The sequence below is a fragment of the Triturus cristatus genome, chromosome 2_2 (assembly GCF_964204655.1).
Source record: "Triturus cristatus chromosome 2_2, aTriCri1.1, whole genome shotgun sequence".
NCBI classification, from domain to species: Eukaryota; Metazoa; Chordata; class Amphibia; order Caudata; family Salamandridae; genus Triturus; species Triturus cristatus.
In genome coordinates, this window is record NC_140582.1 from 1,124,632,543 (window position 1) to 1,124,652,123 (window position 19,581).

Sequence of the window (19,581 nt, forward strand, 5' to 3'; positions counted from 1 at the left end):
TTGCCTTATTGCATTTACTAAGCATTACATTTGGATTGGGACCAGAGAGAGAAATGCTATTTACACTCAAATGAATTGCAATTTTAAATCATCTTTAATGAAAAAGTCAGATTTTAAGTCAAAATTCCGAAAATGCTACTTTTAGAAGCTGGCATTTTCCTTTCCTAACCATGTGTGCCTTCTGCCCGTATCCTGGGTCACATGACTGCGAGTGGCTCTGCTGTTGGATGCTTGGGTATTGCTTCACGACAGTACCACAAAGGGAGCTTAGATGTGTAAAAGATGGGCCTTCATAGCAGGATGGCTCAGAGGAGCTGTATCCAGCCCAACCTACACTTCAAAAGGCTTTGCCTCCTATACACACAAAACAATATGACACCAGGCCTGCCCTGTCTTTTGTCACCCCAGACAGTTTGGAGCCTTGACAGAAGAAGGGGATGAACGTTCCTGAACCAGATGTGCGCGTATAACAAGGAGTCCCCTCATACAAAGGTTGGTACCAGCTATAAATATGGGACATCTTGGGCCACTTTTCAGAACACTCCAAGACCTGGGGACATTACAGATGGACTGCCCTACTGCCACAGGCCGTCCCTGATGCTGAGGTATGACTTGACATCCGAGAAGGAAGACTGGACCAGGTTAGCTTCAGCCCAGGCTAATCCTGAGTGACTCTAAGGGTCAGCTGGCTCGTGGCTGGCTCGTGGCGATAGGGCCTTGTACATATGCCCCTAAATTCAGATGAAGGATTCTTCACCGCGACTTTGGCCTGTGGCCTTGCCTCGCTGCACTTTACATTTTCAAACATTTTTCTGCATATTTCTTTTAAGTCGACAGGTAAGCGGCGACCGGGCCCCATCCTCTTCTTTTATCCAACCCGCATTCCATCGATGTTGGCCATAACTGTCAACTTTGCTCTGGTCTCGAGCCACTAGAGGTCCGTAATTGGCACTTTGAACAGTTAGGTGCTAGATTTCACTTTAAAATGTAAAAAAACATAACTCAGGTTTTACTGATTGAATTTTTGTCATTTTGGTGTCAAATACTTTATTCAGTTTTACTCTATTTTTTTCTAACTTGGTGTGGGATTGTTCTTGTGTTGTGTCTTCACGTTATTATTGTTTTGTGCTGCATAAATACTTCACAAATTACCTCTAAATTAAGCCTGACTGTTTTTTGTGCCAACCTATCAGAGGATTAAGCACAGGGTAATTTAGTTACTTTAATAGTTCACCCTGACAGGAACTGTGGCAGTTGCTTGAGAAGGGCTCACCACACCCTCCTCAGCCAACAACCCAATTTCTCACAGAAGGGTTTTCACCCTCTGCAACTGAAAACCTAATATCTTACAGCAAACAAATTTTAATGTGTTGACCCAGACTAGGCCATTTTTAAGAACGTATTTTCAACAACACATTCCCTCTTCACTAATCCCCTGGTAAAAGCAGTGGACTTAATCTGGTTGTTAATTTGCCCCATGAATTTCGCTGCCTAGAAATACAATGTATCATAAAAGCGTAATTTATCTCCCCCTGGATCATCACTTCATACAATTCATACGACAAATATGAACGAAGCAGTTTGTATACCCAACAGTGCAGGACCATGAATGAAAACCATAACAGCAACAAACATTTGTCATCTATATGTATGAATACATAACAAGGGCTTCAAATTTCACAATCAAACCGAGCCAGCTCAATGTTGGCATTCAATGCTGACATTAAAAGTCCTGTTATCAGCCAGTGTTGGACTAAGCAGCCAACACAAGTTTCACAGGAAAGCCTCCTTCTTCAGTGCTGTCAATGCCCAGAGATAACTCTCTTTGTGTTCCTCTGGAAACACATAGCAAAATGATTCCAATCCCTTAATGGGATGTACTGTTCAGTGATGTGGATAGCCCAAGCTCTGTACACTCCCATACAGATGGACTATTCACATGTGGAATTTGCATCTCTTAATACATCTCCTAAATCACATCAAGATTACTGTAAATCAAAATCACGAGTGCTGTCCAAAGAAAATATGTTTTTGTAGTGTTCAGGCAAATACATCGGGATGCGCCCAGTCCAAAAGATCAGAAACCAGACTTCTATGTACCACACCCTTGGTCAGAAACTCCAAACATCTATTTTCAATTATGTCCATTGTATGCTAAGTGTTATGTTATGTTATGTTACAAGTTTTGTAAAGCGCGCAGTTGCCCTAGCAAAGGGACGTCCCAGTGCTAACAAACGGAAGATGGGAAGCTACTAACAGAGGCAAGGCCTAAAGCAAAGGAAAAATATATATTTTAATGGCCTTGCGAAATGCCAGATAGTTGTCAATGCTGCGGATGTGCACAGGAAGGTAATTCCACAGTTTAGCAGCCAGGGTGCGAAATATGCGCCCTCCTGCACGCACCCTTCTCACATGAGGGACAACCGCCAGATGCTGGCCCCTAGAACAAAGTAGGTGAGTAGGGTGAAAGCAAGTTCGCCAAGATATCTGGGGAGGAGGAGTTCATGATCTTTAAGGCAATTCAGAGCAGAGGAGCTTGAACGCGATGCGCCTTGCCACCGGCAACCAATGTAGTCGAAGGATGGCGTTGGTCGTAGGGCAAGTTCTAGGGAGACCAAGAAGAGTTCTAGCAGCCACATTTTGAACCCTCTGCAGGATTTTGGCCTTATTAACCCCCAGGTAGAGTGAACTGGCATAGTTCAGCCTAGACATGATGGAAGCGTGGATGATGACTTGACTGACTGTGGGATCAAAAAACCCCAACAGCGGTTTGAGCCCTTGCAAAAGTCCGAAGCAAGACTTTTTTAGTTTGGACCTGAAAGCTGAGGATCGAATCAACCCATACACCCAGGTTTTCAACCACCTGTTTAGGTGCGGGTGCACATCCCAGAGTTTCCGGCCACCAGCTCTCACTCCACAGCTTAGGATCTCTCCTTACTAGCAAAATCTCAGATTTGCTAATGTTGAGCTGGAGACAGTCGGCAGTCATCCACTCCGCGACGGCCGCAAGCTCGGTCCTAAACTTAGCAGCATCCTGCGTAGAGTCGTCAGAGAGAGCTACTACCAACTGAGTATCATCAGCATATGATACCACCGTTAGTCCTCTGCTCCTGGCCACTGGTGCCAAAGGTTGGACATACACATTAAATAGCGTAGGGCTCAATGCTGAGCCCTGGGGAACCCCTTGTTTAATAGCATGTATCCGGGAGCCGAACGAGGGAGCCGTCACCTGGAAGGTTCTCTCAAAGAGAAAAGAGGCGAACCAACCAAGGGCCCGGCCCTCAATGCCCGCCTCCTCCAACCGTTGCAGCAGGATCTGATGTGATACCGTGTCGAACGCGGTGCTGAGATCTAATAGTATCAGCCCTGAAGTGCGCCCGGCATCTAAGGCCTCCCTCAGATGTTCAGTTACGGCTAGGAGGGCTGTCCCCATGCTGTGACCCGGGCGAAAACCATTCTGAGAGGAATCAAGGATGTTGTTATTTTCCAAGTGTCCTGTCAGAATGGAGTTAATGTGAGCTTCAGTGATGTTGGACACCCATGGCAGGAGAGAGATGGGACGAAAATTCTCTGGTTTGGAGGCATCCAATGAGGGTTTGTTTTAACAAAGGGACCACCATGGCCTGTTTCTAAGCCCTAGGGACAGCCGCCGTGGTTAGAGACAGATTGATCAACTGACACAGACGTGTAAGGAGTAAAGGCAAAGATTTTAGAAACTGCTCAGGTTTAAGGGGATCTACAGGGGAACCTGATTTGACCCTACTGCATAACATACGCATCTCATCTTGAGATCGAAGGGAAGATAGCAAGTGTGGAGGGGGAGCAGGGTCTATGAGCAGGACTTGGTCTAATCACGGTGGGGGTGAAGGACCTATAGATGTCTGTTTTTCATCACGCATAGGACAAGACAAAAAATTCAAATAGCACGCAGCAGGAAACACCATAGAGCAAAGTGACACACACAAGTACCTAGGAGTAGTGGTAGACTCAAGGTTGACTCTAAAAGCCTGGAACACAGTTCTAGAAGAAGCATTGGTAACCCTTAAAATGCAAGAATCCTGGAATACCAACTACAGCTTTGCAGCTTTTAAAAAAATAGCCAACAATGTGGCAAAACAAAAAGCCTGGATCACAGATAAAGCCGCCGTAGCAAAGAAAAAACACGGCTGGACGGGATTAGCTTCATATGAGAGACGCTCTCCACAACCATACCTAGTCAACCATATAACAACAGCTATTCAACAACTGCTACTTCGAACTCGGTTGGGGGCTTTTATCTCAAAAGATCAGGTTCCAGCATGGAAACAAACATGGCCAACAACACTCAGCAGACTTTGCGGCCAAGCAGAAGAAACTCTGATTCATTTACTGTGCATTTGTTCAACTGTGAATAACTTGAGAAGTTATTATCTATTACAAGCATTTCGTACATATCAAATTAGATCATGTCGGCCAGCAGTAATGTTAGCACTGAATAGCCAATTGTTACAGGTAGCATGCAGGGCCACCAGATTCCTGCAGAAAGTCAGTTTCTTACTACAGAAATCTGAAAAATGGCACTTTTTTTTAAACTCTGGCTATGGGAAAAGAATGATGCCGAATTTTACAGTTTTCTTTCCTCCTGACATAATTTTTTAATATTTAGTTTTATTACGTAACCATTATATTGTTATCTCAGGATCTGCACACCGTGGCATAATACAGTGTATGAAATCAAATGTGTATACCAAGTACCGAGGTGCAAATCACAGCACAGCACCTAAGTCAACCTCAATTTTGTAAATATGATAGTATATATTACCTGTGCATCCTTTTTACCTTTTAAACGTTATCTGGATGATTTTAGCACAAAAATTGTAAAGGTTTTAATTAACTATATACAATAAAATTTACTTACTTATAGATGTTATCCAATTTTTTAATAAAGAAGACGGCTAGATCCTCAGATTGCTGGTCTGAGGAAATCGGCGGCACTATAGGAGACCCTGCCGCTCTGAGATCTTTAAGTATTGAAAAAATACTTTTAGCGGGATTGCTGCTGCTTCTGGCCGGAAGATTGGTTACAATTTATTAGCACTTTCAGAGTATTCTGTCATGTAACATAGTGAGCCTCAAGACACATGTAGGTATTTATATATGGAAAAGAGGGGTGAATGTTCATAATTCAAGACTTCTGTGAATCTTTGGAATGGCATTTTCCGCTGTGCCCAATTAGTACCTCTGGCACTGCTCAAAACATGAGTAGGTTACATCTCAGCAGGGTCGGGTAGGCCTACTGACCAATCAGTCAGTGCCTGGCAGGCTGGACTGGCAGGTGAGTGTGTGGGCCAGTGTTTTTGTCTTCTTGGCCGTTTTTTACTGTTAACTTTCCTGATATTAAAACAAACAATGCCTATCGTAGTCTGACCCTGCATCTCAGTAACTTCACAGAGTGTCTGTGATTTGACGCAATTGCTACACATTTGGCCCTTAAAAAATTATTTTAAAACAAATGGTCCCTCTTTCAGAGATACACATTAGGAAAAATTTGATAGAATAGCAAATAACTTCTGATCCATGGGCCCTCCTTCATCTCTTGTGTAGGCAATTGTTGGTGTTGGGTGTAGCTGCATAATGAAAAGCTTTCGAACTATGCACAATTTCCTTTGGAATTTGTTTAACTTTCTGAACTGTGAAGCGGCTGTAGGTTTAAAAACATGGGGGCATATTGGGGCGTGGCTTGCGCGCCGCTGCGAGATGGCGGATCGCGCTTGAGCTCCGTTAAGAGCGAGGGCCGACGGAGACATTGCTGCCGCTGCGGAATGCCCCGCTCAGCGCAGAGGATGATATCTTGCCTGTGAGACTGCCGTGTGCGCTACGAGGGAGTTTTCCGGTGGTGGGAAGTGGCCAGAGTCCTTATATCGGCATTTTAAGGTGGCGCTCCATGGTTTCACGAGCGGCCGCCATTTTGTTTCTTCTCTGAGGGAGTTTTACTCTCGCTTCTACACGACGACGCTACTGGGACTATCCTGTCAGGAATGGAGTCATACAGGAACTGGTGACGTTTTTTCACTTTTTTTGTGCTTATTTTGATTTTTTTCTTCCGCCTATTGCAGTGCTGCCCATTGTGAGAACTTTTTGAGGTTTCTGCTAATATACTATTCGTCAGACGCACTGCCACTTCCTTATGTGAGGCTTATTTGCTCTATGTTTGATATTGGTTGTTTTCGAAGTCGGTGTGTGCCTACTTGTTCCTGCAGCACATGATATTTTTTTGTGAGGTGGTTTTTTTTGCTGACCGTGATCGCCTGCCATATTCACTGTTCTGCTCTTTTTGCTGCAAGTGTGTTATTCCTTCCTGCTCGTTTTTCTTCTCGCACATTAAGGGTCTTACATCCCCTGGCATTTCTTGCTCTTACTCTATCTGAAGAGGTGTATTTTGTTCCTGTTGAGGTGGTTTGCCCTATGGCTGAGAATATGGCCCCTTCACCGAATGCTAAAGACGATAAGGACTCTAAAGCATCTCTTAAGAGGTCCAAACAGGTATCCCCCACACCTGAGTCTGCTCCAAAAGACACTAATTCTACTCTTGAGTCCATCCTGACGCGCCTTAATGAGGTCTATGAAATTGCGCAGTCTACTAAGACTAACACGGATTTACTGCAGGTGGAGGTGTTAGCCATCAGGAATGATTTCAAGGCCCTTTCCCTTCGTGTCTCAGGTACAGAAGCACGGATTAGTGGCGCAGAGGATACCATGCAAAAGCACTCTAGATCTCTCACGCAGATAGAGCGTTCCATGGCAGCATTGAGGAAAGACCTCACTGAACAAGAGGATCGTAATCGTAGATCCAACCTGCGTATTTTTGGTCTTCCAGAGGAGGTTGAGAAAGATTCATCTTCCATGATTGAGTTTCTTTATCAATGGATTCCATCTACACTACAAATTTCTTTCCATAGAGATTTTGAACTGGAACGTGCACACCGTGTCCCCACCTTTCGCCCCAAGTCTGCTACGCAACCAAGAGCGATAATTTTTAAACCGCTGCGTCATCAACATACAGAGCAGATTTTGGCTCATATGCGGAAGGTTAGAGCTGTTTCTTGGAATGGCCATCGTATTTCAATTTCTCAAGACTTTGCCAGGGACACGGTGATAAGGAGGAAGGGCTTTCTTAATCTCCGGAAGCGTTTATCTGAGATGAATATCCCCTTCTCCTTTGCTGGCCCTTCAAAATTCCGCATTACTTTCAAAGGTCGTGTCAGAATTTTTGATGAACCTGCTGATTTGGCCTCGTTTTTGGATAATCAGATGGAGTTACAGATGGATCTTCAAACGGTGGCCTCACATGTTCCTGGTTCTTCTGGCACCTGATGCGGTTATACATACTGCAATGTTTTTCTTCTTTGTCAGATCTATTAAGTCTAGTTGCTTTTAGATCTGCGCGGTGGTCTTTATGTCCATTGGTTTTGGTGTGTTTTTGTCGTCTTTTGGTGCTCCCTTGTTATCGTTATGGTGTAATGGTCTTTATTGTTGTTAGTTTTATTGTATAAACCTTCCAATTTTTTGTGGTAGCATCTCTTGATGGCTTGACTTCACTCCTGTTCGCGTGTCGTCCTGTTACTCCTTGCCTTCCCAGTTTGCCTCTCGACGTATTAGTTCCTGGTCCGTTTCTTATCCCGTTGTATGACTTCGGTATTTGCGTCGATTTTTGATGTGAAATTTGGTTTATTTTATCCTTTTGTGGTCGGTCTTTTTGCCTCATGGTTGTCTCTTGTTATCCCGTATTTATGGAGTAGGCCATTGTTTTTTCCTTTGCTTTATCAACGTGTTGCTGTATGGCTTGTCTATATGTTTGAATCATATATGTTTATTAGATGTTTATTTATGGCTATATTTAGAGTCACTATGTGTCGTCTATATAGTTACTAGTTATATCTACTTTATTGATTTTTCACTGAGTGGTTTGTTTATTATGTGTTATTAATTATCTTTTTCGAGTAGGTCAGTTTTTTATAGATGCTTTGTACTTGATAGTTTTATGCCTCTTTACCTACATGTTCACTTACTTAGGCAAGCGTACCTTATTTTGCCAATTTGTGTGTATATGGCTTTATCTACTCATGGTCAGTTATCTATAAGCTTGCCTATAGATTTTACATATTTATATATAGTATTAGTTCTCTTATTTAGCTGACATAGGGATTCATTAATTGTTATATTGAGAGGGTACTATATGCCGTTTTCTATTATGTTTCACTTATTTTTCCCATAATGTATCATATAGTATGCTTTAGAATGTATTTCTTCTTTTCTCTTCATTCTGCTCCTTTTTCTCTTTATGAAGTCCGCTTTGGTCTGGCTCTACCTAATAGTAATGTTAACTTTTAGTTCACTTTCCACCAGCTCTTATTGCTGGCACTTGTTTTCTTTTTCTCTCTTTCCTGCCCTTCCCGTTCTCTATGATTCATTTTAGTTGGTACCTATATATTAACTTGGTTAAACGTGTTGCCTTTATAGTCTTTCATTTCGCTTTGTTTTCCAAAATGTTATAATTAATTCCAGTTCTTAGCTTTTAGATAGTTCTTCTTTTAAACATGTATAATCAGCTATGTACTGTTCTGGGGCTTTTTATGCTGTTGTTTTTATTCCTCTTGTTGGCCCCTCGCTCTTTTTCCCATGTCCCCCCTTGTATGAATTTGGTCTTTTTCAGACCTGCCTTATGGGCCCTTCTCTCTCTCTTTCTGTGTATTTTCTTGCTTTCTTTTTCCTCTTCTTTCCTTTTTCTCTTCGGATTTCCTCGTTGGTTTCACCTTGTTTTGTGTTGGCTTTTGATGTCTGCTGGTTGGTTCTACTGGTTGTTGCAGTTCATTTGTCATATATGAAATGTCTTTTTTTCCTGATAATGGTTCTATGTCTGGACTAAATATACTTTCCCTTAATGTTAAAGGGTTAAATCACCCAGTTAAAAGGTCAAAGATTTTGGACTACTGTAAATCTCTTTCTTCGGATCTCGTCCTTTTTCAGGAGACAAAGCTCTCTGCCAAAGAGGCGTTGTTTCTGAAGAAAGAGTGGGTCTTTGATGTTGCTTGTTCAGATGCCTGTGGTAAAAGAAATGGGGTAATTACCTTAGTTTCTAAACATTCTGGGTTATCTATCGTTTCCTCTGAACAGGATACAGAGGGACGTTGGTTACTATCTAAGGTGTCCAATGGTAATGCTGACCTATTTGTCATGAATATTTATGCCCCCAACAAGGATGACCCGTCCTTTTGGAAAGCGATCACCAAAAAACTAAATGATACACCTCACTCTGGTAATCTTATTGTAGGTGGAGACTTTAATTTGCCAATGGATAGGAATTCTGCCTTTAATTTTCGTCCCCCTAAAGCACACAAACAAATGATTAATATGTGCTCTCTTACCCATCTTCAGGATGTCTGGCGTCTTCATAATCCCACTGGTAGTGACTTCTCCTTTTTTTCTTCCCCTCATTCGTCCTTTTCACGCATTGATTATCTTTTGGTTCACTCTTCTCTGGTTCAATCTTCTTCTTCTCCGCTTATTCACCCTATTTTAATTTCTGACCATGCTGCAGTGACCTTTACTCTTACGTCCTTTGTCCCTAGGGCACGAGCTCGTTCGTGGAGACTAAACACAGAAATTTTACATGATGAGTCCTTGGTGCGAGAGTTTTCCAATGATATTGAGACTTTTTTTATTGAGAATGTTGGGTCAGTCAGTTCCCATGTTGTTCTCTGGGACTCTTTTAAATGTACTTTCCGTGGTCAGGTCATTAAATGTATGTCAAGGAGAAACGCAGCCATTAAAAAGGAACTCACGGACTTAGCAGATGAGATCAAACGTCAGGAATCCCTTTTTCGACATTCTCAGGATAAGACCTGCCTCCAATCTATTAAGAATTTAAAGTATACGTACAATACTATAGTCACTAAGAGAGCTCATATTGGCCTGCAGGCTCAGAAATCTAAGAGATTGCTGTTAAAAAATCGTGCGGGCAAGAATCTTGCAGCCACTTTAAAGTTTCAGGAATCTTCTTGTAATTCTTTCCAAATCCCTTCTATTACTGACCAGCTTGGTAAGAAAAAATTTCAAACTGTAGAAATTCTTGAGGTTTTCCGCGATTTTTATAATAATTTATATACCCCGTCTGCTCAAGCTTCTTTTGAACAATGTCAGGAGTTCTTGAAGTCGGTTCCTTTGAAAGTTGTTTCGGAGGAAGATAATCACTCATTGAATTGTCCGATTACTTCTGATGAAATCATTTCCGCGATTAAAGCTACTCGGTCTGGTAAAGCTCCTGGTCCTGATGGATATCCTATTGCGTTTTATAAAACCTTTATTCCCGTGCTTGTCCCGAAACTCCAATCTGTTTTTGATGCTTTTATTAAGGATGGTTCTGTGTCTGGTTCCGCGGCTGATGCTACTATTGTAGTTATCCCCAAAGAAGGGAAGGATCATGCAGATCCCAAAAATTTTCGTCCCATTTCCCTTCTTAACATGGAAGCTAAGATCTTTGCTAAAATTTTTGCTAAACGCTTAGAGTCCTTTATTCCTCAATTGGTTCATCCCTCCCAAACAGGTTTCGTAAAGGGGCGTCTTGCACGTGATAATATTCGTACTTTTTGTCATATTCTTGGTGCCGCCAAGCGATCTAATCTTCCGGCGGCGGCCTTGGCCCTTGATGCTGAAAAGGCCTTTGATAAGGTCTCTTGGCCTTTTTTAAGAGCTGTTCTATGTGCACATAATCTTGGTGATTCCTTTATTCGTATGGTTATGTCTCTTTACTCCCGACCTAGGGCTAACATACGGGTGAATGGTGCTACGTCTTCCTTTTTTAACCTTTGTCAGGGCACTAGACAAGGGTGTCCTTTGTCCCCTCTCTTATTTTTGTTGTCCATTGATCCTCTCCTCAGGTTGATTGACTCGCATCCAGATATTAAGGGGTTCTCTTTTGGGTCTCAGCAGATAAAAACAGCTGCATATGCAGATGATGTTCTAATTTTTTCTGATGATATTGCACTGGCCATCCCTGCTATTTCGGATACGATTTCTCTTTTTTCAAAAGTTTCAGGTTACACTCTCAACAAAGATAAGATAGAGATGTTTCCCTTAAATGCTTACTGCTTCTCCTCTCATATGGGTTCGGCGGGCTTTAAATGGCAATCTAAACAGCTAAAATATCTGGGTATCTATTTTTGTTCCACCCTATATGCTACGGCTACTTATAATGAATCCCAAACTATTCTTAAGGTGAGACGTCTTTTAGAAAATTGGTCTCCGAAGCATATTTCTTGGTGGAGCCGAATGCAGACTCTTAAAATGATGATCACTCCTATTATTAATTTTGTTTCCTCTATGCTTCCAGTAAGGCTTTCTGATTCCTTCTTTCATGAACTTGATTTGCTTACTTCTAAATTTTTATGGAATGACAGAAGGGCTAGGATTGCTTATAAATTTTTACGGAAATCTTATGATATGGGTGGCTGTAATTTTCCTGATTGGGGGAAGTATCAAACTGCTTTTCTGGCGTCCCAGGGTGCCCTTTGGTTTTCTTCTCCATCTATTCATGCTCCAGCATGGTTGACAATAGAACAGGAACTGGCCTCCCCACTGCCGACTGCCTCTTTTTTAACCACGAATACCCTTTCTATTCCATTCTCTCGCTCTATTATTTTAGACACTATTGCTGCGGTTCGCAAGGTTGATAAGAGAGTAGCAATTCCACTGCATAAAACTAGATGGTCGTCTATTTGGCGCAATTCTAAAATCAAAATTAATATTGACCCTGAGTTGATGTCTTACTGGGCTGGGAAAGGTGTCTCACTTGTTAAACATCTCTATGATTCCAACAATGACCCTTCCCCTTTCTCATCCCTTGCTCAACAATTTTCTTTATCTAATTTAGATTTGTATACTTTTCTTAAGATTAAGGTTGCACTTGCTAAAGTGCACCTTCATCCTTCTTCCCCTATGATTACGCTTTTTCAGTTATGGATCAGGACTGGTCATGTTGCGTCTCGGATTTACAAATTTTTATCGTCCTCTACACTCCCTTCCCACACTGTTGCACAGCAAAAATGGTTACATCATTTTGATCATAGTGTTACTGCTCATATCTCTTCTGATACCTGGCAAGATATTGGTAAATTTTCTCTTCGTAACAAAATTGCCCCCTCTTTAATGCAGTCTAAGTTTTTCTCTATTAATCTTCTTCACTGGACTCCCATTCGTCTGTATTTACTTAATCTCAAAGAAGACAATTTGTGCTGGAGTTGTGGGCTTCTACCAGGCGATTTTCAACATATGTTTCTTGATTGTTCCCTTCTCCAACCCTTTTGGGACTTAGTTCACAAACACCTCATGCTCATCTTTAACATCAAATTCCAACTGTCTTTTCCATTAATTCTTTTGGGTCCGTTGGCGGCCCCAGTCCCTCTGCCTTTAGATCCCATGGAGTTACAGTTGCTGGACCTCTTACTGACTATTGCAGTCAAAGTAATTCTCATGGAGTGGAAATCCTTTTCGTCCGTCTCTTACCATACTTGGTGGGCTTGGGTTTCCTTTCTACGAAGTGCTCATACGTCAGTTGACCATGCTCATCTATCCCCTTCTATATCTTCTGGTGTTTGGAAAGCCTTAGATTCATACATGGAGTTGGCCTCCGAAGGGCTGGTGGAGCAATATCCCTTTGATTTGTCTGGTTAGTGTTGTCTTGTGTGTCGGGTGAATCCTCTGGAAATCCTCTCCTCTTCCTTTTCTTCTCTCTGTCTCTCTTTTTCTTTCCTCCTCGCTTTCCTACTCTTTCCGTCTTTTCTTTCTTCCTTTCCTCTCTTTCCTCTTTTCCCTAGTTTGCCATCTGTGGGTGATACTTTTGATAAGTATCTTTGCCAGATATCATTTTGGGTCGTCCCTCCTTAAGTAATTTATTTATCTGATATCTGCGGATTAATGAATGACAATGATTTGATTTCCTATTATTTAATTTTATTTTAATGTATCTATTACCTCTGTCCGTTATCAATTGTATCACTTTTGCTTGTATTTTATGTTTCATATTTGCGTCTTTAAAATAATAAAATTCTTTTGAAATGAGAAAAACATGGGGGCATATTTGCTAGAAAATGCTGGAGCATGGAGCAATGCCAAAATTTGCAGTGCCGCGCTCCAACATTTTCAAAAAGCAGGGATGTGCCGTATTTACTACAACACGGCACAATCCTGTGTTTTCCTTAGCGCTGCTTCTAAAAAAAGATGCCTATCGACAATGCAGCCACCTTTGCACCATAGTGCAAGTGTGCCTGTGTTGCAGGGAATGATTGTTTAAGTGCAAGAAGGTGTCCATAATGGCTATTTTTTACTTTTATGTGTTATGCATTCTGCAGCACACATAGAATTAGCAAATCGTCATTATTTATTGATTGTTTATGTGCAGGAAGGGACACATTCCTGCACATAAACAATCATTAATGGTTTTCTGCTCTTTCTGTGTGTGCTGAATAATGCAGCTGCAGCACACATAGAAAAAGCAAAAACGAGGAGAAATAAAAGCATATCTCCTTCAGCTCCATTCTAACCGCTGCTCTTGCATGTCGTTTTTGGCGCTGCTTCAAATTTACACCTCCTTGTAAACATGGGGCAGCATCAAAAAGTAATGGGTGTTGTTTCTGGAATGCCCAAAGCAATACCCATTGCATGACCCTTTGCAACAGAGGACTGCGGCAGAAAGGGGCATTAGTACAAGGTAGCATTAAGCCAAACTGAGTGGCTTAGCTCCACCTTGTAAATATTGAAAATGGCGCTACGCCACTGGAGCATCTAAAAAAGTGACGTTCTTGTGGTGATAGGGGCTTGTAAATATGCCCCATGGAATGCAAAAGAGGCCTTTCACAACAGAGAGATAGTTATCCGATTGCCGTTTAGGGCCGCGAGGGCATCATTGATGCTCGCCAGTCCCTTACTGTCTGATCCCATGAGAGGCTTAGCTTGCACTCCCTGCTGCCTTGAGGGAGAAGTCCTCTTGGGCTGCCGAATGAGGTGTTTGTAGCAACCATTTCCCCTTAGTGCATCCTGAAGTGGCACCGGGGAAAACCCTCTCTCCAAGACCATTTCCCTGCAGCTTGAAACACTGCCCATGGTTGGTGGAGAATTCAAATGTAGGGAATACTAAGGATTAAGTCAAATTAAACGTTGCATCTAGGGAAGCTAAAATAGTCAGGCAACATTTGTTGCCTTCTTAAAAGTTGAATATTTCTGACTTTGCCCCAATGCAGGCAAAGCTTTCACCCCCCTTCGCCCCAGAGAATATATGCATTTTCAAAATGAATATACTAGGAGATGACACATTTTTTCAACCAATATCTGCTCCACAGGAATAAGGAAATCGAAACTGATGTGTGACTTCAGTTACTTCCCTGTAACATATTTCTGTAAAGAGCAAAAACTCAACAAGTGCAAGTCTCAGAAATATGGCCTAGTATAGTGAAGTAAAACAAATGTGCATCATCCTGTCCATTAATAGTTTAACTATTTATTAATGAAATTTAGTTTTGCTTTTATTTCTCAAACCCTCTAGCCAAGCTTTCTCCTCAAATGACAAAACATACCAGGCATGGGTGCTCAATCAGTCCTTAGGCTTAATACTCACTCTCGCACTCTCTCCTTAATACTCACTCTCGCACTCTCTCCTTAATACTCACTCTCGCACTCTCTCCTTAATACTCACTCTCGCACTCTGTCCTTAATACTCACTCTCGCACTCTGTCCTTAATACTCACTCTCGCACTCTGTCCAGCGATGAGCTGGTCGTCCTCGGTTTGCACACTTGTTCTGCTGCGCACATCGTAATCTTCCTGTTCAAAGTCAGAATCATCTTCCAGTTCCTCAGGGGTCTAAAGAAAAGACACAAAAGGAAACAATCATTATCTAAAAGAAATACAAATACTGCATTCAAATGATTGCCTGTCTGTACTAGTTACACCATTTTGTTTTATCCCCTTCACAAATTTATTTGGTCAGGAGTGAGCATGAGAATATCATACATATATTAAATACATTATTAATTTTTTCACCGTCATCATCTGTCGAAATCCCCCCACGTGACCTGTACGGGCCATGGCTGGAAAATATTGTTGAAGCATATACAATAAATAGTCAAATAATATCTATAATTTTGAAATATTGGTATTCATTGCTTTTGGACTATGCCATATGGTTTATAAGGCATAAATGGCTTGATTTTTTATATTGATTGAGCTTCCATAGTGTCTTCGTTTCATAACTTTAGAAAGAAGAGGGGCCATGGTCTTAGTTTATTTGAGCACATTTTTCTTAAAGTGCTCTTTAAAGAACCTTGCACACGTGCAAAAACAGCTGCAAAGTAGTTATGAAGTGAACCCATTTCAGCATGTTTCTGCTGCCTTAAACACTAAAATCACTCTCACTCTCCATATATATATATATATATATATATATATATCAATTCGCAAAGGTTACCTTTAAGAGAGAGCCCACACTCGGATGAATATGCTTTCAGATTTATTCATGACTACAGCACAAATTCATAGGCAATGCAAAGTCCAAAGTGTAGCCAGACGCGTTTCGGGCCCCCGCCCTTAATCATTGGCTTGGATGACTGAAATGCACGAAAGTGAAGGTGCACTTATAGTTATTTAAAATCCCCGCCCTCCTGGGCGTAGTCGCTCGCACGGCCTTCTGGGATTTGGAGTGCACCTCTGTGTTGCTACAGTGAGCCTTACTTTGCATTGCCTATGAATTTGTCCTCGCGAAATTTTCAAAACAAATGGGGCGCTCCGTTCAGCTCCTACCCTGAAAGTCTCGGGGTGATTCGTCAAGCGGGGGCCGAGAAAAAGGGGGGGTCCCAAAACGCGTTTTCCCCATGCATTTTTCCATAGGACCTTTAGTCGCAGCTACAGCCCGAACGGCTGAACAGAATTACGTGAAATTTGGCAGAGAGGTAGCCATAAGGTCAAGGAAGTGCCTTTTGCAGGTCTGGTGTAAATCTGTTCAGTATTTCCTTAGAAAATAGCATTTAAAAGCATATCAATATATATACGCGCGCACCGTGCGTGCACTGTGCGCGCACCCTGCCGTGCGCGAGCGCAATTCTGATTGGTTGTTAGATGTCGGTAAACATTCGAATCGGTCGAAACCAGGAAGTGTTGGCCGCCATTTTGTCTCTTGTAGTCTGAGGGGGTGAAAAAAAAAGGTGGAGAACGTGAAAAGGGGGCAGAGTGGACAGTTCCTGACCCCCTAGCCTTGGTCAGGGGGTCACAGGAGGACCCCCAAGGGACAAAAAATTTTTTTATTTTTTTTTAAATCGCGAGGTGCGGGCACCGCGCGCGCACGGCACGCACTGCGAAACGTTCGCGCACCGAGCACCCACAGCGCGCGCACGGTGCTCGCACGGTGAAAAACCTGAAAAAAATAATAACTAATAAATACATAACTTAGCATTTAAAAAAACGTACAAATTCACTGAAAAAACCATAGGTTTCACACACGTTATAGTTACGAATTAACATTTAAAAAACCTTGCAAATTCACTTAAAAAACCATAGGTTTACAATTGTTATAGTTAGCTGGATATTTCACTCGTAAAAAACCAATGAAATTCCCCCGTTATAGTTAGTGCAGGCAACTATAACTCACGCGACCGCAATCCTCTGCTGATGACGTCAGATATTACATCACTGATGACATATGTGTCTTTATGAAAAATAAATATTTGTAATATATGTATAGCTAAATATTAATGGAAGAAGACATGGGTAAATAAGTGTCTAAATACAATGATGTAATATCTGACGTCATCAGCAGAGGATTGCGGTCGCGTGAGTTATAGTTGCCTGCACTAACTATAACGGGGGAATTTCATTGGTTTTTTACGAGTGAAATGTCCAGCTAACTATAACATGTGTGAAACCTATGGTTTTTTAAGTGAATATATATATATATATATGAGATTCCAAATTCCTGTTATGCCCGGGATCCCCCAAGGAAGCAGGTACGGACCACAGCGTGTTCTTTCTTCAAGTGCAGTTTATTGTATTCAAGTTATCAGCATTCTTTGAAAATATCAGCATTACGCGTTTCGACAGTAAAACACTGTCTTGATCACATGACATGCTAACGGCCCAGCTGACTATAAATACTGGTGAATAGATAGTGAAGATAGACTCATCTACGAGTCAACCATAGGCGCCTATACTTAGGACAGTGATATTGCTTCATGTCATCATCACAATTATTGACTTTCATATTGTTCACAGTTGCAATAATAAATATATAAATATAATTTAACATGAAAAAGTGCAAGTGCAATAAATCATATTAAAACTTCACCAGTTATTTAAAACAGCATAACTGTTGATAAAATATATAAAACAGTTTAACAAACAACTGTTTGTAAATTAGAAGCAGCATAATCTCATGTGAGATATAATATAGGAGTTTTTAGCTCAAATATTAGATACCATGCTTATATGTAATTGGATACACGTTTATCCCCTGTGAGTTTATCATGTAAGCAAATAATCTAAACCTTTCAGTCAGAATTGTTGCCTAGTGCTTGTCATTTCCAGATAAAGTCGATAAGGTTTACATTAATAGACAGTCCTTATCTATGCAGACAACTCATTAGCGGAAACAACTAGACAAACAATGCATCGAGACAAAAAAAGTTTAAGATAACATTATTGACACTATAGGTTATTGGCACTTTATCCTGTAAAAAGCGATAAAATCAGGGGTAAAAAACTGGAGACCAGATAAAAACCCATGACTAAAACCGACTAAAAACTAGGTAAAAAAGTTCCATAATTAAAAACCAAATAGGTGTCATATAGTCATAACATATAATGCTAACAGACAATAGTAAGGAGAAATAAAGATAGTCACAGATAATCAGTAAATGAGAATGTTTCTATAAAAAATGGTGCATTTCCTCTCCATTGTTTAAACCCTTAGGCATTTTAGAATCCAATGTCAGTATGTAGTAAGACTCCAATTGTCTCAGTTTCTTTTCTCGGTTTCCCCCTCTGATAGACTTGGGTACCATATCAATGACAAAATAGCTAAGATCATTTAGATTGTTATTATGAACGTGTTTAAAATGTCTCGCTACTGGGTAACTGGGGTCCGAGTTCACTATCGCTCTAAGATGTTGTAAGATGCGATTGAAGGCCTGTAATTTTGTGCTTCCCACAGATCTTAATTTGCAGGTACATTCAAGAACATACACTGCAAATTCTGTGCGACAAGTCAATACTTTAGAGATTTTGATGGGGTTAGAGTCAGCTATTCCCATTACTTCACTAGTATTTATGCCAAATTTGCAGGCTCTGCATGAACTGCACTTAAAGAAACCTTTTCTTTTCATTAGCCAATTAGATGTTGTAATAGTTTCTGGGCTAGATCTTACCAAGGCGTCTCTCATCGAGGGTGCCCGTCTAAAGGTGATACTAGGTAATTCTGGCACCAGTTGAGACATGGTAAGGTCGGTTTTAACAATGGGCCAATTTTTGAAGATTATCCTTTTGAGTTGTTTTTCTTGTTGACTGTATGCTGTGATTAGTCTTATGTTGTTACCTGATTCATTAATTTCTTTATCATTACCAACAGTTCTAGCTGTTGCTATATCTAGGGCATCAGCTTTATTCATAGCTATCAACAGATCTTTTTCTGTGTATCCGCGTGCAATAATGCTCCATTTTGGCATTCCTTGAGGTCTTGATCTATATTACAAATACGTTTGATCCTCAGGAATTCTCCATATGGGATGCTTTTGATCAGATGGTGCGGATGAGAGCTACTAGCATGCAATATTGCATTGCCTGCTGTGCTTTTTCTGTACAATTTAGTATTAATGCAATTGTTTATGATATAGACTTCTACATCTAGAAACTGTACATTCTCCTCACTGATTTCTGCTGTAAACTTGAGATTCAATTCATTGATGTTAATACAGTTGACAAATTCATGAGCTGATTCTTTTGTACCATCCCAGATGACAAACACGTCATCTATGAAACGCCACCATTTTATCACATGTGAGTCAAACAACTTCTTGTGAGTGGTTCTGAGGACATGTTCCTCCCACCAGCCAACGTGCAAACACGCGTAGCTGGGGGAAAAACATGCCCCCATCGCCACTCCGCGAAGTTGTTGAAACACTTCCTTATTGAAAATGAAAAAGTTATTAGTCAAACATATGTTTATCATATCTAGTATCATCTCATTATGTTGATAAAATACACTGGATTTTTGAGATAGATAGTATTTGTTTGCTTTTATGCCATCCGTATGGCAAATGCTGGTGTATAACGAACTTATATCCATAACCAATAGGATGTATTCCTGTTTCCATTCTACAGATTTTAGTTTTGTTATGAAATCGCCAGTGTCACGGATATAAGAACATAGAGATTCTACATATTCTCGAAGAAAAAAATCAACATATTTTGACATATTTTCAAGCAGTCCCCTTTGTGCTGATATGATGGGTCTTCCTGGTACTGGGGATATTAACTTATGTACTTTAGGAAGAAAGTATAGCACCGG

The 19,581-nt window shown here is 41.1% G+C and overlaps 1 protein-coding gene across 3 annotated transcripts in view; it reads right to left on the reverse strand.

Annotated features, from left to right (window-relative positions):
• CTNNA2 (catenin alpha 2) overlaps positions 1 to 19,581 on the reverse strand; it is a 3,048,772-nt gene that overhangs the window by 377,678 nt on the left and 2,651,513 nt on the right. For all 3 annotated transcript variants that reach the window (XM_085642663.1, XM_085642662.1, XM_085642661.1), the window contains exon 14: positions 14,778 to 14,891. In XM_085642663.1, the coding sequence (XP_085498789.1) occupies positions 14,778 to 14,891 (114 nt within the window). The remainder of the gene's footprint in view (positions 1 to 14,777; positions 14,892 to 19,581) is intronic.